The sequence below is a fragment of the Marmota marmota genome, unplaced genomic scaffold, assembly GCF_001458135.2.
Source record: "Marmota marmota marmota unplaced genomic scaffold, marMar, whole genome shotgun sequence".
Classification (NCBI taxonomy): domain Eukaryota; kingdom Metazoa; phylum Chordata; class Mammalia; order Rodentia; family Sciuridae; genus Marmota; species Marmota marmota.
The window spans coordinates 7,728,384-7,753,788 of record NW_026000206.1 but is presented as its reverse complement, the minus strand read 5'-3'; the positions used below and the strand labels follow the sequence as shown (position 1 = coordinate 7,753,788).

General features: G+C 45.7%; 1 protein-coding gene across 1 annotated transcript in view; it reads left to right on the top strand.

The window, feature by feature from the left end:
- Positions 1–25,405, top strand: part of Adam12 (ADAM metallopeptidase domain 12) — a 263,686-nt gene that overhangs the window by 231,931 nt on the left and 6,350 nt on the right. The window contains exons 16-21 of the mRNA XM_048791374.1: positions 1,192–1,269; positions 3,575–3,683; positions 6,562–6,697; positions 7,283–7,391; positions 9,283–9,456; positions 25,137–25,264. Coding sequence (XP_048647331.1) covers positions 1,192–1,269; positions 3,575–3,683; positions 6,562–6,697; positions 7,283–7,391; positions 9,283–9,456; positions 25,137–25,264 — 734 coding nt within the window. The remainder of the gene's footprint in view (positions 1–1,191; positions 1,270–3,574; positions 3,684–6,561; positions 6,698–7,282; positions 7,392–9,282; positions 9,457–25,136; positions 25,265–25,405) is intronic.

Below are 25,405 nucleotides of genomic sequence, written 5' to 3'. Positions count from 1 at the left end.
CTTCCCTTGAGAAGCTGGAAGGCAGGAATGGCCTGCAGCCTGGCCCCCCAGCCCTACCCTCCCGTGGCCACAGGCTGTTTCCTTGAGATAGGATGGTGCAGGAGGCGAGCTGTGTGTCCTGCCTGCCTCCTTAGCCATGTTGGCCTTGACGTTACAGTGACACCAGAGTTTAAACCTGTCTAGCAGCCAGAGGCAGGAGTGCCAGGACACTAAAAGTCCAAGGACTCTGCTTACCTTGGGGGCATGGTTGGCCCTGCCCCTGGGATCAGGAGGCCAGCAGCACCTACCACTACAATTCTGACCAGGAGCACCTGTGTCCTCTGCCACCTGGGACGATATTTTTATCGCTGGAATGTGACAGTCTGCTTGGCCAGGGTCCACCCATCCCTCAGTCCTGCATGGGTCGGCCCTTGCTCTTACGTGAGCTGTTGGGTCAAATAGGAATCTTCCCATAGGAAGGTTCTACCTAATTAAAAAGCTTCTGCATCCCAAACATTAGACCCTTCACCTTTGACACCACCGTTCATCTTGTGAGGAGAAAGGACCTGATCCCTGGAGTCGGGAGCCGGTCACATACCTTAGATGACACTGTGTCTCTCAACCCGTCCAGTGTCATTTGGCAAATTCCTGCCTCTGCCATGCTTGATAAACACAGCGGAGCCTGGTTCCCTCTGCCAGACATTTCTGTCGATGGTTTGTGTCACAATGATGCTCCTTGTCAGTTGGAATTTTTAAAATGTTCCCCCGTTTAGACATCTCTCTTTGAAGACGCTTGGACCCTGGATTCTTGGAGTCTTCACAGCCCCCAGGGTCAGGACTAACCCGTCTCACCCTCTCCTGTGTTGTTCAATGGAGAAAAAGTGCTCTAATATGTAGGTTTCGTTGTCATCTCTAAACAAAAGTCACGAGAAAATCAGTTACAGTTTCAGGATGCACTAAAGCCATTTTAAACCCCATAAAGCATAAGAGCATTCATGAGTATTGAATTCAAGTCATTGAACTTGGTCTTGCCAAGAGCTGAGGTTGGAGTTAGACAGCGGGAGCCTGTCCATGCGGCAAATGCACCAAGTACTGCCCCCAGGTACCTGAAAGGGGAGTCTTCTCTAAGCGTCCTCAGCCTTTTCTTTTAGTGTGTAGCCACGGGGAAGGGAGCAGAAGTTCTGAGGTGCTTGCGGTGTTTTCCTCCTGCAGATCTGCCTCAACCGGCGGTGTCAGAACACCAGTGTCTTCGGTGTTCAGGACTGTGCGATGCGATGCCACGGCCGGGGGGTAAGTAGGCTGCCCTGCCCTATCCGAGACTAGCCACCCAGCTAAGCAGGAAGTCACTCTTCGCAAAGGCTCTTGCAACCCACAGCTTCTTAAAAATAGAGCAGCCAGCGTCTTCTCCATATTTTCTTCTAACGACGTTAATTTTCTTTGACCTTTACATCGCACAAGAAATGTCATCTTCGTTTCACAGAGAAAATCAGATTGAGTGGTCATTATCTTTTAAATTAGCGTTCTGTGATTTTGAGAATTTTGTCATCTTCAAATTCATTTTAAAGCTCACCTTGCTTGTGAAGTACCTACCTCACATTAGCATTTCAAACAGAGCTGTCCGTCTTGCCCCCATCATTCCAAATATGTGTCTGAACCAAATTTTTTCAAGAAGGGACTAAAGCCAAGATGGTCCACCATCGTGACCATGTGTTCTGAAGCCCCTCACAACAGGTCCCTAACTCAACCGGCTGTGTTCTACTTCACAGAAGCTTTAGGGGAGAAGAGAACTGTCCAAAATGAGATTTATTTTTCCTGATGGGCTCAGTTATTTCCAGTGGAATCATTAATCTTGATTGGCCATGCCAGTGGTTCATTGTTTTCCTGAAACCTTTTCTACAGAGATCATGTTCTGACATCTATTTTTAAAATCTCCAGACACTTGCCAGTGATTCCAAAGTGGCACATGGGGGTCTCCCTAAGCTCAGGCCGAGTCACAGCCATGATGGATCACGCCTGCCGCACCTCTTGGGTTTGTGGCTGCAGCATTTAGCTGACACACAGCCTAACTCAGGATCGCTGTGTCTTCCCTGGATAATAGATCTCTCTTGATTGGCCATAAGAGGCGAGCTAGTCCAGCCCCATCGTTTAACTGACAGATCTAGACGTACGTGGGGGGGATGATGTGTGCACAGTAACCTGACTGGTCAGCAGCCAGCATGGAGGACTGAAGCCTCCCTTTCTGATGTCCCTGGCACCTCATCCACACTCTGGAAAGGCCCACATTTTCTGGACCAGTTGGCCATGACTTAGTGCCAGGGGCATGGCTACAGTCCCTCCCTGATGAGACCAGGCTCACTGCTAACCCCACCAAGCAGGGTGTCAGGGCTGTGATTTCTCTGCCACAATTTGCAAGATGGGAGGGGTCCACATGCTGCAGCAGGGGACTTCAGGGCAGCACGTGAATCTCCGGGTGGTTCCTTAGCACCCTTCCAGGAATAGTCAAGACAGCACGAGCCACGCCACTGGCTAGTTAATCCTGCTTCTAGCTTCATAGCTGTCTCCCAAACCATCACAGGCGATCTCGACCGTCAGGCTTCATGTTTGAAGCAGTTGGGGGTGATTTCATCAAAAAAGTGACTACCTCTGTTGAATTCATCAAAGTCAGTTAAAGCAGGGGACCCTCCCGTGAGACACACACTCCAAACATTTTATTTTGCCTTAAAATCAATTGGTATGTGTTTGGATCCCATATTTTGATGCAGGGACTTCATGGTTTACTGATGGTTGTTCTGCTCTCACCTCTGTGACTAAACCACGCAGCAGTTCACCACCTGCAATTTACAGTCTGTTTCCTCAAGTGGAGGGAAACTTGGACACTCCACAGACACCTGAGTGCTCAGTGCTTCTTGACCCAGCTTCCCCGGCCACTCTGTATTGTCCCTTGCACTCCGAGTTGTAAGATGCTTTGTAGTGACTGGCCTTTCTCCAGTGTTCCAAATCACCCTAGAAACAAGGTCCTCTGGCCTTCAGGGTCACATTCCATTGGTTCATGCACCAGTTCACTAAGTTATATAACCAGCGATGGTGAGTCCTCCCAGAGTGACAAGAAATAGGGGGCCCAGCTGCAGGGCTGCCTCAGCGCTCCAGCCAGAGGGGACCAGAGCACCTGGCCTCCCGCGCCTCCTGCCTGGAGGAGGAGGACCATGCCGGAGGTTGTTGGGTCTCAGAGGCCCCAGCAGTCTGTTTCCAGGGCCCTGAGCAGGACCCTCCTTACTACTGGAGGGTTTCTCATCACAGCCTGATAGTGACAGTGTCCCAATTGAAGAAAGATGGGGAGAGCGAGAAGAGGCAGCGGGGAGAGAGCCGGGGAGGCTTCATAACCCCATCCTCTGGATGGTGCATGATGGGCGGATGGTGTAGCACTCCCAGCCTCAGGGCTGGCCTCACAGTGACATCTAGTGTCTGGCTGGGCAGGTGCCAGTGGGGGCGCCAGCCACGGTCCCCTTGTTTTTGTGTGGTGCTCAACTAGGGCTCAAGCATATAGCACGGCCCCCTGCTAGAGAGGGCACCCTAACGCTGTCCCCTGCCCCCAAAGGTGTGCAACAACAGGAAGAACTGCCACTGCGAGGCCCACTGGGCGCCTCCGTTCTGCGACAAGTTCGGCTTTGGAGGAAGCACTGACAGTGGCCCCATCCGGCAAGCAGGTCAGTGAGGTCCCTGTGTCCTGGGGGAGGTGACAGCCCACGGGCACGGCAGTCAGTGTGGGTACAGGAGTGGCTCTGCACAGCCTGAGGCCTCTCCCGGTTCCCAGCACACCTGTGTTCTCACCTGATCGTCCAAGGCTCCTGGCTCCCTGCTCTGACGAGTGGCTGGGTTTGCAGGTTCCCTGGTCTGTGACACTTTGCTCAGCTAAGGCAGGGTCCACAGTGAACTGCCAAGTGGTATGAGCTTCATCTGCAGATCTGAAGGCTCTGAGAGGGCCAGCCTCTGTGCACTGGGGCATAAGGTGTGAAGTTTATGCCTTTTAAACTCCTGACCAGAAAGAAGCCCTCTCCTAATGGAGGCAACAGCAGGAACAGCAGCAGCTGTACACATGGAGTAGGTGTGTCCAGGTGCCGGGCCAAGCCCTTCACACGCTGGATGTCACCTGCTCCTCGCACAACTCTGAAGCAGAGATTACCATTAGATACAGGACCTGAGGCTCAGAGAGTTGAAGTAACTTGCCCAACATCAACCAGCTAAGATTGAGATCCAAGTCTGTCTGTCCCCATAGAGGCTCCTCAGGCAATTTCAAAATGGTCTCCTCATACAGTGCTGTTTTCTCTGGGTTTTGGGGGGCGAGTTAGGGACAAATCGGAAGGATGTCCCTTTTAAAATGAAGAAGCTGGGGAAAAAAAGAGGCCAACCACCAGAAAGCATGCAGCCTGGGGAGCCAGAGGTGGCATGGACAGAACAGGTTGCTGGCCTTCTGGACACGTCCCTGAGCCCCACCCCCACCCCACCCCCGTGATGCTTAGACCATGAACAACGCTGCCAGAGGGGAGGTCACGCATCCCCAAACCCTGCTGTGAATGGCAGCATTGAAACCGTGGCTTTGCCATCGTTTCCATGACAACAGACACAACAGGACTCTGCAGGGCCAGGCAGAGCACACAAGCCCAGAGGGGAGGCCAGTGTCCCAGGCACATCTGCAGAAGCAGCAGAGGAAGGGCAAAGAGTGCCTGGTCCCCTTCCCCTAAAGACTCCACACTGCTCCTGCGAGAGCTCCAGTCCACCTCAGGCCCTGGGCCCTGAGCGAGTATAGAAAGGACCAGAGGGTCTTGTCCTGATGGCACCTCCGTTGCAGAGGGAGTGAGCAGGGCCAAACCTGGCATCCCCTTTCCTCAGTGACCTCTGGGCCTCGATGACAACTGGCCTCTTGTTGCAACTTAGTACCTTAGCAGGACTGCAAGCATTTTTTATTAAAAAAAAAAATAGCAAGGTTTATTTTGTAGTTCATCAAGGACACTGCCACCCATACTGTCTTTGATCAAGTAAAACTGGCGGTGGTCAGAGGAGCTGGAGAAGGCAGTGCGTCTCTACACTCTCTGTCTCTGGGCATGAACGTGCGTGACCAGTGTACTCGGGTCTTAGGGTTTCCAAAAAGTCCAACCCATGAGACTCCCACTCTCCCTTGTCCCTACTTAGAGTGTAAAAGTGAGATCCCTGCAGAGCTGACCCCACCCCACCCACCCCTCTGCTGTCATCTTGTAAAAGAAGGTGCACTTTTAGCACCTCACCTCAAACACATTCCCAAGGGAGCAGGTCTGAGCAACTGTGTCCCCACTGCTCACTGGCCTGGGCTCAGTCACTGTTCAGCAAGTCCTGCCCCCTGCCAGCCACTGTGCAGGTCCTAGGGAGGGTTAGGCAGGTGCCACAAGAGGGGAGCAATCCCAGAGGCTCAGGAACAGGGGGGAGCCATGTGTCTTTAGAGATCTGTGGGGGGAGGGGGGGGCAGGAAGAAGGGGCTGTGCAGAGGCCTGGAGTCTGGCCGGGGCCGGCAGGGGTGAGAGTGGCAGCAGTGACGGAGAGCGGAGGCCAGCACGGCAGGGCACAGATGGGGGCATGGAGTCGCAGCACTGCCAGGATGTCAGGCAGAGGGGGCTGCTGTGCTCAGACCCACAGCCAGCTGAGTGAGGAAGGCAGCGAGGCTGGTGACCGAAGTCACCTTCCTGGTCATCACCAGCAGCCTGTTGTGCACCTACTATGTGAAGCACACCCAGATCTTTGCTGGTAGTAAACACACAAATGAATCGTGATGCCTGCCTCAAGCCATTCACGGACCAGGGAAAACTGGGAGTAAATCTCTAAATCTGCACATTTTGGGTGTTCCCAGAAGGCTTCCGACTACAGCTGCCATCAAAGACCAACCTGGGTTCAGTGCTCCCTCCCTTCCCGCCCTTGACCTACATACACAAGGTGATGTCTCCATACAGAAAATAAACAGCCCCCTCTCAGAGAAAGGGGGTCTCCAACAAAAAGCTGCATTTCTAAGTCCCTAATATGGCCAAACAAAACCCAGGGCGTTTCATTTAAGCTATGATTTTTCTTTTTCCCTCTTCACTAATTTGAGATGTTCAGAAATAAGTCTCATTCTAAAAATAATACAAGAAAAGATAAAGCAGCCGGCAACACTGAGCCCTGGGAGGAGGAGCCCAGGAGGGCAGCTGTGTGACCAGGCCACAGCCATCACAGCCTGGGACGTCTGACTGCTGGGACTCAAGTGGCAGGTCCCATTACCTTCTGTGGTTCTACCCTTCTCTGTGCCACTGTCCTGCGTGGGAGGCCACGTGGCCCTGCCCTGTCCCACAGACCCGCCATGTTCCTATCTAGCAAGCATCACAAATGAACGACAGCTGCGTGGGTTGAACCTCAACCATGACCTTTGGAGTAAAGCTAATTTATTGGTCCATCACTCAGGGATTGCTCACCTCCATTCCGTTTGTCCCTTCAAAGTCTGTTCTGCCTTAAATGTCACCATTTGATACCTCCCATATTTCACCCTGACTGCCGCCCTCTGAAGCCCAATGTGTTGTGTTTCAGATAACCGAGGCTTGACCATAGGGACTCTGGTGACTGTGCTGTGTCTTCTTGCTGCTGGGTTTGGGGTTTATCTCAAGAGGAGGACATTGATACGACTGCTGTTTACGAACAAAAAAACCACCTTCGAGAAGCTGAGGTACACTGGGCCTCGTACTGTGGCTAGCAAGGTCCTCGGGGGCGAGGTGATGGTTGAAGGGACGTCGGGCCAGCCAATTCTCCCGGGTGGTCCTTAGGAAAGAGAGGGCCAGGCTTTCTGCACAGGAAGACCGGGAGCAGCTTCTGACCTCCTGGCTGCTCGCCGTGCGGCTGCGCAGGGTGCCGGTGCAGGGTGTGGGTGTTTTCTCCATCCTGGTGTTCGTAAGGTGTTCGTAAGCTGTGCAACACTTGGGGACCCTGCGTGTTCTCCTCAGAGGGGGTGGCTTGGGGGTCCCAGCACATTCAAAGCCATCATTGCTATGGCTCCAGCTTCTTTCCAAACACCGCCCCCCCCCCCAGCTACCCCATGGCTGTGTCTACGGGGAGCAAGAACTAATTTGACAGAAGGGTGGCTCTGGGGGAAAGAAGGTCAATATTTTTTTAAAATCTGATAAAAGCATTAGATAATTCTTCCTTTGCAAGTTTGCCACAGTAAGTTGAAATAAGCGAGTGATATTCTTAGTGTCACTATAAACACCAAGGAGAAAAGAAACGGCTATGGCTAGCAAGTCGGATTGCCTTGCAGGTGTGTGCGACCCTCCCGGCCACCCAGCCGCTCCCAGCCCGCACAGGCTCACCGCGCCCACCTTGGGAAAGGCCCTTCAAGCAGGCCACCGCACTCCAACATACCAAAGGTGAGTGTTGGACGAACATGGGGACTCACTGGGCTCATAGACATGCAGCTTGCAACACAAGATGGATTCGGGAGGGAATCCTAGCTGCTTCCCGGAAACAGCCGGCACACCCGGGTCAATGAGGCTGGCCGGCTGGGGGGCCTGGAAGGAGGCCCACAGTGCCTCCTCCGTGGAAGCTCTCCTAGACCCTGCAGAGATGTGGCGCGGTGTGTGGGATACCGTAAGCCCTGACCCCTCTAGTCACAGGCTGGCCCCAGCTGGCTCCTGTCACTGGGACCTTCCTGCTGTTTCCAGAGGCCACCAGCTGGGTTTGGGGGAGCTTCTGTGGCTGCTGTGACTCCTGGAATATTCTGTGGGCTTCACTCAGCCCCAGCTGTGCCCCTTCTGCTCAAGCCCAGAGCTGGGCAAGCCAGTCTGCCCCATTCCTTCAAAGACAGAGATCCTGAGGCCAGAGCACCTCCTGGTCCCTCCTGTCGCTTGCTTCCCCGTGAATCATTACTTGAGTTCATTCTCATACTCGTTGTTTTTCCTACCAAGTGTGTGTTTTTTTTTTTATCTTTTTTACTTGTAGACAAACACCGTATCTTTATTTTATTTATTTTTATGTGGTGCTGAGGATCGATCCCAGTGCCTCACACATGTGAGGCAAGTGCTATACCGCTGAGCCACAACCCCAGCCCTCCCACCAAGTGGTTTTGATGTATCTGTAAGAATTCTTGAATGTTGAAGTCATCCAATGAAAGAATTCAAAGTACAACAGGGACAAGACTGATGTCAAGAAATGAGAAATGATTGAAAAAAAAAAATCATCATCCCGTATTCAGCAGGCAATAAACTGTTTTAGCTCCCTCTCCCTTGATCCAGAAAGTAGACTGAGGTTTCATGGCGGTTCCTCATTCCTCGTTCATTTCAAACCTGGGGTCCTGAGCAAGAATGGCTTGCTCTAGGACAGCCAAAAGCACAGCTTTGCTTCAAAGAGCCCAAACTTGAAAGGGTCTATCAACAGGGAAAATTATGAACAAGCTGTGATATATTTACAGAGCAGAACACTACTTGTATTTAGAAGGACTCAACCACTGATGTCCACAATATTGTGGATGAGTCTCAATAATTCTGAGTGAAGAACCAAACAAAAGACCCCGTTTATATGCATATGTAACTCTACAAAATGCACGCTGGCTCACGGGACAGAGCACAGATCAACAGTGGCCAGGGAGCAGGAGGTGGGGGAGGCGAGAATGACAAGGATGCCCCTTGGGGAGACAGGTTCATTACCGTGCCTGTCCTGACGGCTTCATGGGTATACACCTGGGTCAGCAACTACCAAACCTGCACGTTATCTGTGTGCAGCAAGCGCATAGCACTGCCCTCAAGAAAGCCGTTTCTTAAAAGAGAGGAAGGGAGCGAGGAATTGGGAGGGAAGGGTGGGGCCTGCAGTACAAGGCGCTGGGCCTGGTCGGGGAACCTGGGCCAAGGGTCCAGAGCAGCCCCTAGCGCGGCTTCCCGGGGCCAGGCCTCCCTCCAGGCTGGTTTTCTGTTTCTGGGGTGCCTTGAGCCTGGTCAGGCCAGGCTGTCCCGCTTCCCACCTCCTTCTCTTCTCCCACAGAGGCAGGGTCCAGGGTCTCCCTCTCGCACTTGCCCAGGGGCCTGCCCTCATTTACTAATTAAAACAGTTTTTAAGAATCTGAATAAAACATGGATTCCTCCCCTGCAGATGGGCAGGGTGGGTGTGGGCCGTCGGGATTTGAAGTGTCGGTCACTCATGGCACTCCTTCTCGGGGTGCTCTGGATCCCCACCTGCAGCTGCAGCAGAGGAGCCGGCTGCGTCCCCTTCCGAATCACTGATATCCTTGAACCCTCTGCCTCATGGCTCTTTGCTCTGACCGGGCAGGACAGGAGATCGCCACAGGGGCAGAATGTGGACATCAGCAGACCCCTCAACGCCCTTGCTGTCCCTCAGCCACAGTCACCGCGGCGAGTGCTTCCGCCCCTCCAGCAGGCCCCGCGGGCACCCAGCGGCCCCGCCAGGCCCCTGCCGGCCAACCCGGTGCTCAGGCAGACCCAGGTAAGCGCCACCGCTCATGTGGGGGACGCAGTGCAAATCCAGACTTTGCTGCTTGCCGCTGTGTGAACTTGGGCAAACTGCTCGACCTCTTGTCACCTCTATAAAATGGAGATAATTCAGCAATTCAGACGGTTAAATGAGATGATTGGCATGAAACGTTTGACACGGTGCCTAGAAGATAGTCAGGGTACAATGTATTTTAATTTACTAAGAGTAATGTTTTAAAATATTCAGAATAGGTAAAGTGTTTCTGCAACTTGTCGTTTAACCCATGACACATTTGAGAATGGCAGAGGGCACTACTAATAAGTATCCTGAACGATAAAACAGAGATAGCAATCCAAGGCAGATGGTCACTCTAAGAATAATAATGGTCACACTTTCTTACATTTTTTTAATCTTCAAAATTAAATACAAGAATTTCATCACCTATTGAGTCTCTCTGTTCTAGAAGTAGGTTGTCTATTTTGTGCGTATCTTCTCATTTTTTTGCTGGTTTTGAAAGTAAGGGTTTGTTTTGAGTATGAATGTGGCATTTCATGATAGGACACTTGAGAAGGGGAAAACAGCAAATGAAAAACGGAGATCGTTGGTAATTTTTTATTGCTTTTGTTATTTTTCTTCTAGTAATTTTTATATACTGTTTTTAAAATAAGTTCTATGCTCTGTACCATCTTTATCTCCTGCATTTTTGCCTTAAAATCATTCATTATTAATCCTACAAAATGTTATTTTAGCAATAGCATTCTTTTGGACTATAGAATAGTTTCTGAAGCCTGGCGTGGTAGGACACACCTGTAAACCCAGTGAATCAGGAGGCTGAGGCAGGAGGATCATAAGTTCAAGGCCAGTCTCAGCAACTTAGCGAGACCCTGTCTCAAATTTAAAACAAAAAAAATAATAATAATAATAAAAAGGATATATCTCACTGTTAGAACACCCCAGGGTTCATCCCCAGAACCCAAAATAAGGTTTTTTAAGGACTTGTCATTAGTGGGCATATTTGGATATCTCTAGTTTTTGCTCTTATGAGCAGCTCTGTTATGAAAGTCTAGGTAGATAAAATTTTGGACTTCTTTATTCCCTTAGGAGAGTCTTAAAAGTGAAATATTGGGGAAAAGGACTGGTCATTTAAAGCCTCATAGTTTAATGTTTTTTCGGAACTGTTATATACGTTTATGTTCTCACATTGATTTTGTCTTCCTAACAGGGATTTTGCTAGTACCAAATATCAGCCTCTCAAAGCCTTTCCAGTTTGACAGATACACACACCACTCCGTTTCCTTCCTGTGTAGTCGTCCAATCGGGGACTGAAACGAGTGTTGACAGGTCTGGCTATAATTGGGTCTCCTTTCAGTCCATCAGTTTTTGCTTCAAGTGTGTTGACGTTCTCCTGGTTTGGGTACACATAATTAGGATTGTTGTGTCTTCTTGGGGAACTGTAAGGTCCCTTTTGTCATTATGAATTGTCCCTCTTTGGTTGTGTTTGTTCTAAAACCTCCTTTATCTGGTACTAATATACCCTCAGTGTTCTCAGAGTAGGTCTTTTCCCATCCATCACACTTTTCACTTCAGAGGGCAGGTTTATTGGGTTCATTTTTGTTTCTTGGTGTTTCTTAGTTATTTCCAGGTCATGTGTGCTTATGTGTTTTTTCCTTTTACATATCTTGAGGAGGACACTGGCACACTCACAGGGACTCACCACCGGGTGGTTCCTTTAGTCCTGGGGCCACTGGCCAGTCTACTTTCTTTCTCAGCTTTCAGAGTCTTCCATTAGCTGCCTTGTGAATTCTGTCCAGACTTTTCTGTTGGAAATTAACAGGAAGAATAGGGTGGACTATTCTTATTCCATCTCGTCTAGACCTCAATTCTTTTTGTGTTTCTTTGGTTACTGGTATTCAAACCATTTCATGTATGTCTAGTAGCCAATGGTGTGCTGGTAAACTGGTGCTTAAGAAAATAAAAAATAATAATAATAATAAAATGCAGTGCTGGGCATAGTGGTGCACATCTGTAATCCAGTGACTCAGGAGGATGAGGCAGAAAGATCTCAAGTTCAAGGCCAGCCTCAGCAAATTAGTGAGACCATCAAAAACCTAGCAATACCCTGCCTCAAAATTAAAAATTAAATAAAAAGCCTGGGGATGTAGCTCAGTGGTAAAGCACCCCTGAGTTCAATCCCCAGTACCAAAAAAAAAAAAAAAAAAAAAAAAACCTGACATGTAGCAGGTTTCTCTTTCATATAACCCCCCTACCCCCGCAGAGTCAATTACAAGCTATTAATGTGACATCACTGCACAGGAGCAGGGAATCCGCTGTCACAAGCTAGACCAGCTCCCACACCCACTGTCAGGGATCTGCTCTATGCATTATCTGTTACTATCCTTTGACTTTTTTTTTTTTTTGCTTCTATTGAGAGGTAGAGTTTGCTCCCTTATGTATGAGTTTCTTTCTTAATAGATCATTTAATTTGTTGTAATTTTATTTTGCATTTGGCACAGAAGAGCTCCAGTTTTGAATATTCCACGTATTAATGGCTCCTTGTGAACCCTCCCATTCCTTCCATGCTTGCAGAGGCCTCTCCCATCTCAACAGCAGGGAGGACCCACATGCAGTCTCTCCTGCTGACTTGCTTGGCTGTCCAGGGTTCTGTTTTTTCCATGTGTCTTGCTAACCTGCCAGAATTCCCAGAATGAGCATGACCAGGCATCCACAGGGAGAGTTCAAGTGCATTCTGTGGGGCCAGCATTCAGGACAGTGAGTGGGTAGTGCTCTCAATTATGGAAATTTTCAAACACCTAAAATGGGGAAGAGTACAGTGAAATTTTGTCTGCCCAACTTTAGCAACCGTCACCTTCCCGTTGTTCTTGCTTCACCTTATGTCCTTGTTTGAATCAGAGGACAGCATATCACATACTTATTTCAGTTGCTCATTCTTTTCGCTGGCTGCCAGGTGTTTCATTGCAGAGATGCAACATGACTTATTTAACCTGATGGCCATATAGATTTGCCCCCAGCATTTACCACTTCAGACATATTTCTGCCCAAGATGACTGTAGGATAAATTCCTGAAGGTTCAATTGCTGTACAAAGGCCACGTGCATTTACAACATTGATGTATTGGGCAGAACCCTTCTAAAACCAATTTTCCTTCCCCAGCTCTTCACCCAATAACAGTATGTTCAGAGATTTGTCTTTGACAATCCAATAGATTTCAAAAGATGGCATCTACTTTTTCCTTCCTATATGTGAAGTAGAGCATCTTTACTACAGACTTAAGATCCATTTTTTTTCCTTTTTTCATGAATTGCCTTTTTATCTTTGCCCTTATTTATTGTCGTGTTTAGAAAAGCCTGACCATGCCAAGATTACAAACATATTTTTAATTTCTTAGTTTCATTATCGTTTTCACATTTAAATATTTGATCCATTTGCTGTTGATATTGTGTCAAATAAAATAGGAACCCAATGATTTTTGCTAGATGAGCTGGAAATCCTCAACACATTCATGATCTCCCCTCTACAGAGTCCAGATGATGAGGGCAGCTGCCTTGTGTGACTTCATGATCCTTAAAATATCCAACGTTGTTAGAAAACATGCATACTAAACCTTGGATAAGTGACCATTTTTCTAAGTATTTTATGCTTTTATCTTTGCTATTTCCTTATTTTGTTTCTCTATATTAGATCCTATTTTTATTTATACTTTGCTATTTCTCAATACATTTGAGCATTTGAATTTAATAATTTCCCTCTACACACAGTTTTACCTGTACTTATTCTAATTTGTACTGAATTTTTTTTATATATATATATATTTTTTTTTTTAAAGAGAGAGGGAGGTGGGGGGGAGAGAGAGAGAGAGAGAGAGAGAGAGAGAATTTTTTAATATTTATTTTTTAGTTTTCGGCAGACACAACATCTTTGTTTGTATGTGGTGCTGAGGATCGAACCCGGGCCACACGCATGCCAGGCGAGCGCACTACCGCTTGAGCCACACCCCCAGCCCCGAATTTTATATTTTTAAAATAGTTTTTAGTTTCTCTTGTGTTTTCTGCTTTAGTCCAAAAATCGAAATTATTTTTTCTTTTTTGCTAGCTTTTATAATATTTAAAAGAAAAATGATCTAAAATTTTTGTAAATTTATTTACAAAAACAACCATTGGCCTGTGTGTGTGTATAAAATATATATAAAATTTATATCTGATGTATAATATGAATGTTCCCTAAAAAAAAAAATTACAGATAGTCAGCCCCTCTCCAGATAAAATCAGTGTCCCCAATTTGATGTTTTATAGAGCCTTTGTATATTTTTATATATAGTATTTTGTGTTTGTGGTCAACTTATCCTTACCTTCATACAGGTTGTGCTCATACTCATCTTTGTTCTAGTTTTATTCTTTCTCATTCTCTTTGTCCCTAATTGAAATATGCCGGCATGTCTTTTTTTAAGCACAGTAAGGAAATTTGTTCCAATAATTCCAGAATCTGAAGTCTTGGGGTACGGTGCTGCTGGGGTATCTGCTGCTGCTCAGTATTTACCATGAGCTCCCTGGGGTGGGGGTGGGAGAGGAGGATATAACCTGTGAGGTGTCCTACACAGAGGGTTGGTTTGCCCCTGCCAGCTGTCCAGGCCAGCACCTTAAATGACTCTGTGCTTGTTGAACCGTCCACGTGATGCAGTTTCAGCTTCTAGACCTCAAGGATGATATGGGGTTACAGGTTTATTTTCCTCGCATAGTCTGCCCAGCACCAAGGGACTTCTCCTTGCAGTCCCTGGGGATACACAGTAGGATTCATTTACTTCTAGGAAACTCCTAAGCTGAGGTCCCCTGGCAGAGCCTAGCTTTATTGGAGAAGGGTCAGGAGACAATGATGTCCATAAACCAGGCCCTTGGTGTCTGCTCAAAGGTCCTGACCTTGATTCCCATATTCCTCATTGTGAAAAGGTATCAAAACCAAAACTCAGTTTCCCAATTTGACAGATGCCTCCAGCTTCCATGTTCATTTACCTCCACTGGCTGCCACTTCTGCTTAGGTTGTGACCTGATAACACTGTGTGCTCTGGCTATCTTGTAGCTATTGATGCTTTTAAAAAAATTAAAATAGTATATCTTATCCAACAATTGCATGGTTTTCAGAGAAAGGATGGGTCACAATAACCAGCCTCCCATATTACTGGATATGGAAGACCCTCTCCCCACTCAACTTGGGTTAGTTCTATAATGCCTACACTGGTATGGCTTACAACATTTCTATTCTTCTGTTCTTTACCCATAATCCCAGTTTTTTTTTCCTTTACCCCCTCCAGTCTGTCTGTATCTCTCTCTTTCTCTCAGCCAAAGATAGCTGAACACATACGTGAGATGTGCTGACACCATGCAGGCCCTATGTGGTGTTTTCTGGTGATGACATCCAGTCTTCCTGTAGAGATCTCTGGTGACAGGTCGTGTTAGTTCTTATCAGATGGAGGCTGACAGGAGTTGAGAATTCCTTAGAATGATGGTCAAGGATTTTAAAATGTCCATTTGTAAATGTCTAAAACATCTGAAATATGTCGCTGTTGCTAGAACATGAACAGAAAATGTTGGACCAAACTATCTAACAGTGTCCCTGGACTTTTCTCAGTGTCTGGGAGTTGAGAGGGCAGAGGAGTGAGGTTTCCTTGTTTAAAATGAAAACAGATCTAAAGAAATATTTATCAGCATGAGTGGCCTGGAGCCCTTTCTCAGCTCCCTGCCACAAGCCCGGGGGCTAGACTGGGCTGCCCCAGGAAAGCCCAGGTTCAGGCTTTGTGAAAGCAGCATGAAAAGTGACACCAGGTCACAGCATGTGTAGCAGGGGCTTCCTGTCCCAGGTTCTTCTCCATGCCTGACATCTGAAAAATAAGGGCCATCTTCCCAACCAAAACTGCTTACTCTTCCATGGCATCATGTCCCATTAGGACTGGCAGGAAGCCAGCATCTTGCCCAGGCACCACCTTTGCACGCAACCTGTTTTCTGCTTCTTTAGACCATGTCCTGGCTGTGGTGAGAAGGAGCAAATGGCAGCCTGTGCCATCCCCAGATCCAGAGTCAGAGCTTTCTATCAGCATCCAGCTGCTTGGGCTTTTGTAGCTATGGTGACCATGTCCTTTTTCCTCTAAAGCAAGGAATACATCTAAGATGATGATTAATAATTAAAAAGGCCCATCAGCATAAATTGGGGATGTCCCAACAAACCTGAATGAATAGCCAACCTAATTATCTTCCATTTTATGATAAATCCAAATATATTATGATACATTATGTAATATTACCTCACTTTTCCTCCAAATGCAATGAAAAGCTGACATTATCTTTACTGCCAAGACTAGATACTTTGTCATACTTAGCAGCAAAACTCGTAGCATTTAGTAATGAGTTATTTAATCCCTAAAGCCCTTTAATTTTATGAGTGTGCACATTCATTTTTGTAATAAACACTGATATCTTGCTCCTAGTTTTCTGCTACAGGAAAGGAGCTGGATTTGTAGCCTTAGTTCATTACCCAAGGTTTGTTAGTAGTTTATGGTGCTTCTGGAAGGTAAGTCCACCCATCCATTAGCTGCAGAGCAGCCAAGCAACTGGCACTTACTCCTTAGAGTAAATGGGCAGACAGCTTCCTAACTCGGTCCTCGGGTCAACCTGAAGAATGGACAGTCATCATCTACTCCCTGCCGACAAGGGAACTGCACATCCTCTGGAACTAGTGAATGCAGCCTGGTTGAACAGATATGCAGCCCATGCTCAGAGGCCATACAGGGCTTCATCCCTAGCTAAGGAATTGGCTCTGTATGCTCGAGCCTGTATTTCCTTTAATGAAGTCTAATGTAGAAATGTTACTTGTAAATCTATCCCTTGTGCAGTGGCTCTTTCTTAGCCCGATGTGCCCTATTGTTACATTTTCCAATTGAGCTCTAGGGCTGGAGAAAGATCATTTTAGTGGTGATAAGTATTATGGGATATTCAACTCAACTGTTTTAAAGTCATTTTATTATAATTATTAGTGCTTATCAATTGCACAAAACAATGGGTTTCCCTGTGACAGTTTCACACATGTGTATGATCCATCTCCCCTCCTCTCCTCTTCCCTCCTCCCCTGGTCCTCACCTAATAAGCCCTCTTTTTCTTCAATGGGGTCCTTTTATTCCTTCCTTCCTTAGTTTCACATATGAGAGAAAGTATGTGCTACTTGTCTGCCTGAGTCTGACTGATTTTGTTTAACATTTTCCTGCAAATGACATGGCGTCCTTCTCCTTACGGCTGAACAATACTCCGTGGTGTGGATACACCGTATTTTCTCTATTCATTCATCTGCGAATGGGCATCTAGGCCAGTTCCAGAACCTGGCTGGCGTGAACAGTGCTGCAGTGAACATGGAAGTGTCCCTGTGGTGTGCTGCGTTTGGTTCCTTCAGATATATAACCAGGAGCGGGGTAGCTGTGTGGCAAGGCAGTTTCGTTTTTTGTTCTGTAAAGAACCTCCATACTATTTTCCACAGTGGCTGTGCTAATTAGTATTCCCCGCAATGGTGTATAGGATCCCTATTTCTGCATTTTTAATTTTTTTGTGTTCTTGATAATAGCTATTCTGACTAGGGTAAGATAGAATCTCAATGTAACTAGACATGCATTTCCCTGTGGCTGAAGATGTGGAGTATTTTATTCACATATTTATTGCTGTTTATACCTGTTTTGAAAAATGTCTCTTTAAACTCTTTTGCCTGTTTGTTAATTGGATTGCTGTTTTGTTGAATTTTTTGAGTTCAATTATATATTCTGCATATTAACCCTGCCAGATGAATAGCTGGCATAGATTTTCTCCCATTCTGTGGGTTGTCCCCTCATTCTATTGATTACCGTTCACTTTTTAATTTACTCAATTCCCTTTGTCCATTCCTGCTATTATTTCCTAAGCTATTAGAGCCTGTTCAGGAAATTGTTGCCTGTGCCTGTATCATGAAGTGTTTCTCCTATGTTTTCCTCTAATAATTTCAAAGACTTAGATCTTACATTTAGGTCTTTGATCACTGTTTTCAGTTGGTTTTCTTACAGGGTGAAAGGAATCTGGTTTCAGTCTTCTAAGGTGGACACTGAAGGGGCTGTCTTTTCTCTCTCGTTTTTTTGACATCTTTGTGGAGAATCCCAGAGTTGTAGATGCGTGGGTGTGTTCCTGGGTTCTTTATTCCATTCCATTGGTCTACATGTCTATTTCTATGTTAATACCATGCTGGTTTTGCTACAGTGGCTCACTATAAATTGAAATTGGGCACTATGTTGCCACCAGCATTTGCTTAGGATGACTTTGGAGACTCAGGGTCTCTCGTGCTTCCATAGAGATTTAGGAATTTCTTTTAGATTGTTTTTGCTGTTTTTCTATACAGAATGACTTTGGTATTTTGATAGGATTGCATTGAATCTGTAGATCAATGCAATTGATCTACAATATTAATTCTCCCATTCCATTCCATGGGATGCCTTGCCATCTTCTGGTGTCTTGAATTCTTTCTTCAGTGTTTTATAATTTTCACTGTAGAGGTCTCTTACCTCCTTGGTTAGGTGTCTTTGTAGGTTTTTTTTTATATGAGGCTATTGTGCAGGGGATTGTTTTGATGCTTCCTTTCTCTGTGAGTTCATTGTTGATGTATAAGAAAGCTGATGATTTTGCGTATTGACTTTGTATCCTGCTACTTTGCTGAATTTACTTACAAAGAGAATTTTGGTGGACTCCAAGTTTTTCTCATATAGAATCCTACCATCTGCACACAGGGGCATTTGGATTCTCCCCTTTCCTTTTTGTTTACCTGTTCTTTTACTTAACCTGACAGCTCTGGATAAAGTTTCTGATACTACATTGAGTAGAAGTAGTGAGAGTGAAAATACCCTTATCTCATTCCCGATTTTAGAGGAAATGCTTTCAGGTTTTCCCTATTCAGTATGATGCTGGAAATGCTTTTGACATACATAACCTTTATTATGTTGAGGTGTGATCCTTCTATACCTAGCTTATTCAGGGTTTTTATCATGATGTTGAATCTTATTGAAGAATTATTCTGCATCTATAAAGATAATCTTGTGATTTTTATTCTTGGTTCTAAATGTGATGTATTTGCACACATTGAACCCATCTTCCTTCCCTAGAATGAGACCAACTTGACTATGGTGAATGTTCTTTTGAATGCAATGCTGAATTCAATTTGCAAGTGTTCTTTGTGTTTTTGTACATCAAAAATATTGGTCTACAGTTGTTGTGTCCTTGGCATGTATTGATATCAAAGTAATATTAGCTCCACAATGACTTTAGAGGAGTTCCTTCCCCTTCTACTTTGTATGGTGGTTTGAGGAGCATTGGTGTTAAGAGTCTGGTAAGCTCAGCTGTGACCCCAGCCCAGCCCAGCCTTGCTTTGCTGGGAGCTCTTTGTTACTGCTGCACACTCCCGGGGCTGTGTCCCATTAGGCCCTTTACATGCTCCTGGTTCATCAGTGGTAGGATATATGTAGCTAAAATTGTGCCCATTTCTTCCAACTTAATGCCACATAATTATTCAACAGAGCCCCTAATGATCCTCTGGATTTCCATGGTTCCCTTTTCATCCCTAACTTTATTAATTTGGGTCTTCTCTTTCTTTTGATTAGTTTGGCTAAAGGGTCATCAATTTTGTCTATTTCTTAAGCAAACCCACTCTGTTTCCACTGATTCTTTTATTATTCTACTTCATTTACTACTGTTCTGGTATGTATTTTTCCTCCTGTTGATTTTGAATTTTCTTTGTTCTTATTTTTTAGGCCACTAAGTTAGCTCTTTGAGATCTTTTTTCTACTGTAGGCACTTACAGCTGTAAGTTTTCCCCCTATAACTGCCTTTGCTGTGTCCCATAGATTCTGGTAGGTTGTGTTTTCATTTGATTCTAGGAATTTCTTAATTTCCCCCGATTTCTTCAGTGACCCACACTGCTCATTCAGGAGTGTTCAATCTCCGTATGTTTGCACATTTCCTGCAGTTTTCTCTTGGTGCTGGTTTCTAATTTCATTGCATTATAATCTGATGAGATGCAAGGAATTATTTCAATGTATTTGTTAATATTGGCCTTATGGCCTGAAATGTGATCGATTTGGGATAAGGTTCTATGTGCTAATGGAGAGAATGTAGCAGGGTTGTTATATGGAATATTCTGTAGATCTCGGTTAAGTTCATTTTGACCTATAGTGTCATTTAACTCAGATTTTCCAAACAACAAAATACATCAATCTTTTGGTGAAAGTATTAAAGTCACCCAACTTTTATTTCATTGGGGTCTGTTTTATAAAATTGGGTCTTCCCACCAGGGTCAGTGGCACACGCCTGTGATCCAAGAAACTCAGAGGGCTGAGGCAGGAGGATTGCAAGTTCAAAGCCCACCTCAGCAGATTAGTGAGGCACTTAGAAACTCAGCAAGACCGTGTCAAAAAGAATGTATTTTAAATGGGCTAGGTATGTAGCTCAGTGGTTAAGTACTCCTGGGTTCAATCCCCAGTACAAAAAAAAAAAAAAATTGTGTCCTCTCACATTCGGTGCGTATACATTACAATAAGTATCTCTCTTGATGGATTATTCCCTTTATCAATATGTAGTGACAATTTTTGTCTCTTCTGACCAATTTTGGCTTGAAGTGTATTTTGTTGGATACAAGTATAGCTCCTCCTGCCTGCTCTTGGATTCCATTTGATTAGAATATGATTCTCTATCCTTTTACTCTTAATATGTATCATTTTGCCAGTGAGATGAATTTCTTAAAAATAGGTTTTTTTTCATCCAACCAACTGCTCTGCACCTTTTAATTGGAGAATTGAGACCATTACATTCAGGGTTGGTTCTTAAAGAAATCACAAAATCCTGCCATTTCATTGTTTTTATTTTTGTTGTTTTGAGAATTGTTTCTCTGATTTGTCTTAGTGGGTGTTGTTTTTTATTTGTTTATTATGTGGTGCTGAGGATGGAACCCAGGGCTTCATTCGTGCTAGGTAAGCACTCTACCGCTAAGCCACAACCCCAGCCCCATCTTAGTGGTTTGCTGAAATACATATTTTCTTCCCTATTCCTCACTTGCTTAATTATTCTTCAAGTGAGATTTATAATTTTCCATGCCCTTATGTTTGTCTATCTTCTGCAATACTGGTTTAGTGGTCACAGTTCTCTCAGTCAGATGCTCATGTTGAAAGGTCTTTATTTCTTCCTCCCTTCTGAAGTGTAACTTTACTGGAGATAGGAGCCTACGTTGACAGTTGTTTTATTAAAGATCTTGAAATATACCATTCCATGCCCTCCTGCTGAGATATGTGTTATTCTGATAGTTCTGTTTTTATACATGAATTGAAGCTTCTCTCTCGTAGTCTTTGATATTCTTTGTCATTCTATATTTTTGGCAGCTTATTATATGTCATGGAGAGGTGCTTTTCTGGTCATGTCTACTGGTGGTTCTGAATGACCACAGCTCCTGGATGTCCATATCAATCCCGGGAAATGTTTTGTCATTACTTCACTGAGGTATTGATGACATTCCCCTGTAGTTCCACTTTCTCCTCTAAACTCATGGGTTGTAAATTCAGTCTTTCACTGCTGTCCTAGAGATCTTGTGTGTTCTGTTCATACTTTTCTTTTTATTACTGTCTCAAAGTGCTTGCTCATCCACCTTGTCTTCAAGTCCTGATAGACTAGTCAACAGAAGAAAGACTATCAGTGAGCCTTCAACTGAATTTTTTGACTTATTGGACTTTTCATTTCCAAGATGTCTGGTTGGCTCTTTGTTAGAATCTCTCTATTGAATTGCTCTTCATATCCATTGTCTTCCTTAGTTCCCTCCAGCTGTTTATTCATATCTTCTTTAAATTCATTGATCATTTTAACAATTTTTTAATTCTTTGGCATTACATCCACCTCAATATCCATGTTCAGTTACTAGGGAGTTATGGATTTGAAAGGAGCCGTGTTGCCTTGTTTTTTCCTGGTTTTTGTGTTTCGTTGCTGAGTTTTGCAAGTCTGGTAGGATGGAAGTGTCACTATTATGGGAGGCTCTCAGCAGCTTTTTCTTGATGATGTGCCCTGGGCTGTTGGCTTATTGTGCAGTGTTGAGCTTAATTCCAAATGGACTTTGCATTGTAGGTTTTTGTAGGTTGCCTGTGGCTTTTTAGGCTGTGCTTGGTGAATTTTGACTGTGTCAGAACCTGAGGGACCACCTTTCTCTGTTGGACTCCAGTGAGTGGGGTCCCGCTGCTGGTTCAGGCAGGTATGACACAGACAGTGGTATATAGTGGGTACACCCTTAGTTACGCCTCCAGATTTGTCAGCACTGTGCTGTCTGCTAGGGTCTGGGAGCAGCCTAGGTGAGGGCCTGTCCTGAGTGAGGTGGCATGACAGTTGTGTTATTTCTAAGGGGGTGAATGGTCCTGTAGTGGATCTTCAGGATTGCCCTACTTTGGGGTTGGGACATCAACTGAAGTCTCACGCCCCACCCCCTTTTTAAGTTGAGGTTTGAGCAGGACAAGGTCTTGGATAGAGTGAGTTACAATTTCTTTCAACTAGGCTGGGGTATACCAACATTTTCAAAGTACTGGATTCAATCCTCAGCCCCACTTTGAGAGGATAAAACAACCACCAGCAACAACTTAAAAACAACATCTACACCACCACTAACATAGTGAGGGAAGGGCAGCAATAATATAGAACGGACTAAACTGTTAGGCATTAATGAAAATAGATTAATTTTTTTTGAAAAGGGGGAAGGAAAGAAAAAGAATTTTAAAAATTAATTTTAAAAGTATAAAGAAAAGAATAGTAAAGGAAAGCAAGAGAAAAAGTCAAATATTTTTCCTTGCTGAGGTATTTAAAATGTAGACCCTTCTTTCTGGGACCTCAATTTGGAATCCGCCAGGCATGGAGGCGGGGTGGTGGGTCAGGCTGTCGCAGTGTGGAATGCCCCTTCTCAGTTCCAGCCTACACTGTCCAAACCAGTTAGGGGTCTGTAGGTGAGCTCCCCCCTCTTGCCCTTGTAAGGTTATCCATAAAAGGGCTAAATCCCATTCTCAAAGGCTTTTGTCTTTGTACCCAGGGATGGGGCTTGGTGACAGTAGGAGCCTCCTGCTAGCCCCTCTCACACACCAAGCTTGTAGACTGATGGGATTTGCACACCCTTGACTCAAAGACTCAGTGTGCTCAGGGCATAACTAATGTCCAAGCCATTGCAGTGTGTCCTCTGAATGCTTCTGAGCATGGAAGAAGTGACCACATCAGTGGGATCTGCACCGGGTGGGATGTTGTGGGAACCAAGACTCTGCCAATCCTAGCCACAGCGCTCCCAGACCCAACCCCTTTGTGAATCTTAACACACCTGGTTTCACGGAGGCCAGCTCACCAATTTTAAATGGAAATGCCTTCTGCTCCCCTGTGCCTCATGGGCCACAATTCCCACTGTCTAGAATTCTCCAAAGATCTTTATCAAAGTCACTTCCCTGGACCTAAACTGACTCTCAGTGTTGGCAACCACAGAGCCAGTGAAAAGAAGAGGCTGTTAGGTCCAAGATACGTAAAAAAATACAGGGACTTCTTACCTCCCTCCCAAGCAGTTAAGTCCATTCCATGAGACCTTCTGAAGATGGCTCCCTGTTACAGCACCATATGAACTTGGTGGAAACGCTGGGGACCTCTTCTCCTGCAACAGCCCACTGTGCAGCTCCCAGGTCTCATGTTTGCCAGGTGGCAAACTCTATTGTCCTGGACTCTGTTGTCACTGGGACTCTTCAGCCTGCTGAAGGGTGTCTTCCTCCCAGCACAGGGCCCATCCCGGTGTCAGTGTACTCTCTTCTAAAATCCAGTATTTGGGGAATCACCTACAGCTATATTCTAGCACTTTCCTATGAACCCCCCACCACTACCTCAATGCACACCTGTTGATTTGGTTCAATCTCATGGGACAGCAGGTTAGAGCTGAGTACCTCTGAACTGTCATCATCTTGCCAAGTCATTTTAGAGTTCCTGGATGAGTCCTGTGATAGTGCTTTGTTATTTGGATTGGAGTGTGTTTTTTGTTTGGTTGATTTTTTTTAATTGTTCTAACTAGTTATATATGCCAGCAGAATGCATTTTGATTCATTGTGCAAAAATGGACCACAACTTTCATTTCTCTGGTTGTATATGCCATTCATGCAAACATACCAAGGGTAATGATGCCCATCTCATTCCACCATCTTACCTACACCCATGCCCCTTCCCCTCCTCTCACTGACCTCTGTTCAAAGTTCCCCCATTCCTCCCATGCCTTTATTCATGGATAAATATGGATCATCATCCAATTATCAGAGAAAACATTTAGCCTTTGGTTTGAGGGGATTGACTTAATTCACTTAACATGATATCCTTCAATTCCATCCATTTACCTGCAAATGCCATAATCTTATTCCTTTAATTTTGGTTTTGGTTTTTTTGAGACAGTGTCTTCCATGTTGCCCAGGCTGGGATCAACCCATCCTCCAGCCCCAACTTCCCAGTGCACTAGATCTTTTTGTTAGACTGTTTTCTCTCTGAAGGTCCCAGCACCATTTCCTATAGAACTTCTATGCATTCACGAGTGGTCCAAGGCCCAAAGCAGACTCTACCTTGATACCTCCCAGCTCCCTGGACCCCAGGGGGGAGCTGCATATGGTACTTACTGACCCACTCCCTCCCGGGGGTGGCCAAGGGTGGAGCCCCATGAAAAGACACGACTTGAGGTTTTGCTATTATACTTTTTCCAGTGCTCTTCTCATATTTCCATTAAGCTTTTTAAAAGTTGTGGCATGAGGGAATGCTGATAGGAAGTTCCCAACACAAAGACAGTACTATGATTCAGTGCTCACAACTATGCTCAGCAATAGGTCTTGTTTCCTCCCATTTTCCAGAGGAAGAAATTCCGATTCAGAGGTTGAGGGATTTGCACTGGTCTTCAGCTAAAACCCTCTGTAAGACAGCCCCAAGTTCATGCTCTGCCTGCCACCTCTAGCTGAAGGCACTAGCCCCTGGTCAAGGCTTACCTCCCCTCAGCTTCCTCAGAGAGCTTTACTTGTCCCTCAAACTACTACATCAGTTTTACAAACAACACCAAAAGTATGTGGGAGGAAGAACTCCAGGCCATGGCACCAAGCAGTCCAGACTGGCACGTGGTACTGAGCTTGTGTGGAGGGGCAAAGAGGGTCATCCTCACTCAGCCCAGCCAGAGTGGAGCCAGTCCTATGATGTCATTCTGAAGCCATGAAGGGATCAGTGAGATGCCTGAAAGACTTCCACCAGCTTCTCATTTGGGGCTTTTATAAATCAAAGAGCCACCTGAAGGCACAGGCAAGTGTGCATCCCCTGGGGAGCACTGGCAGAGAACCCCAACATCAACTAATGCCCAAGGCTTGCGAGTACCATGGAACCAGAGGACCCATGTTGGAATGTTTGTAACTACATGAGTCTGAGACATCTTTTAAATGTTAGAGAAAATTCTGGTGAGAAGACTAGCAAAGGTGAGAGGATTGTAGTCCACAAATGAAACCCACACACAGCAACTTGCCATTCTCAAAACCTACTTTCCTAGGGCCTCTGACACTCCTGAAGTCCATGTCTGGTCATGGAGCTGAGGGACCCCATGTAATCTTATGTTTATTGCAGGGCATTCGGAAGCCCAACCCTCCTCAGAAGCCTCTGCCTGCTGATCCTCTGAGCAGGACAACTCGGCTCACCAATGCCTCCAGAAACCCAGGACAGCAGGAGCCAGGGCTCCGCCCTGCACCTACCAGGTAGGGGGTCTCTCTCTCCCCCTCAAACGGGGGAAGCCAGCTAAAGCAACTAAGGCCGGGCAAGGCCATGCTTCCTGTAGTCCAACCAACTGGGAATGATAGGAAATGGTTACAAAAATAGGCAGCAGTCAGCATGAGTCA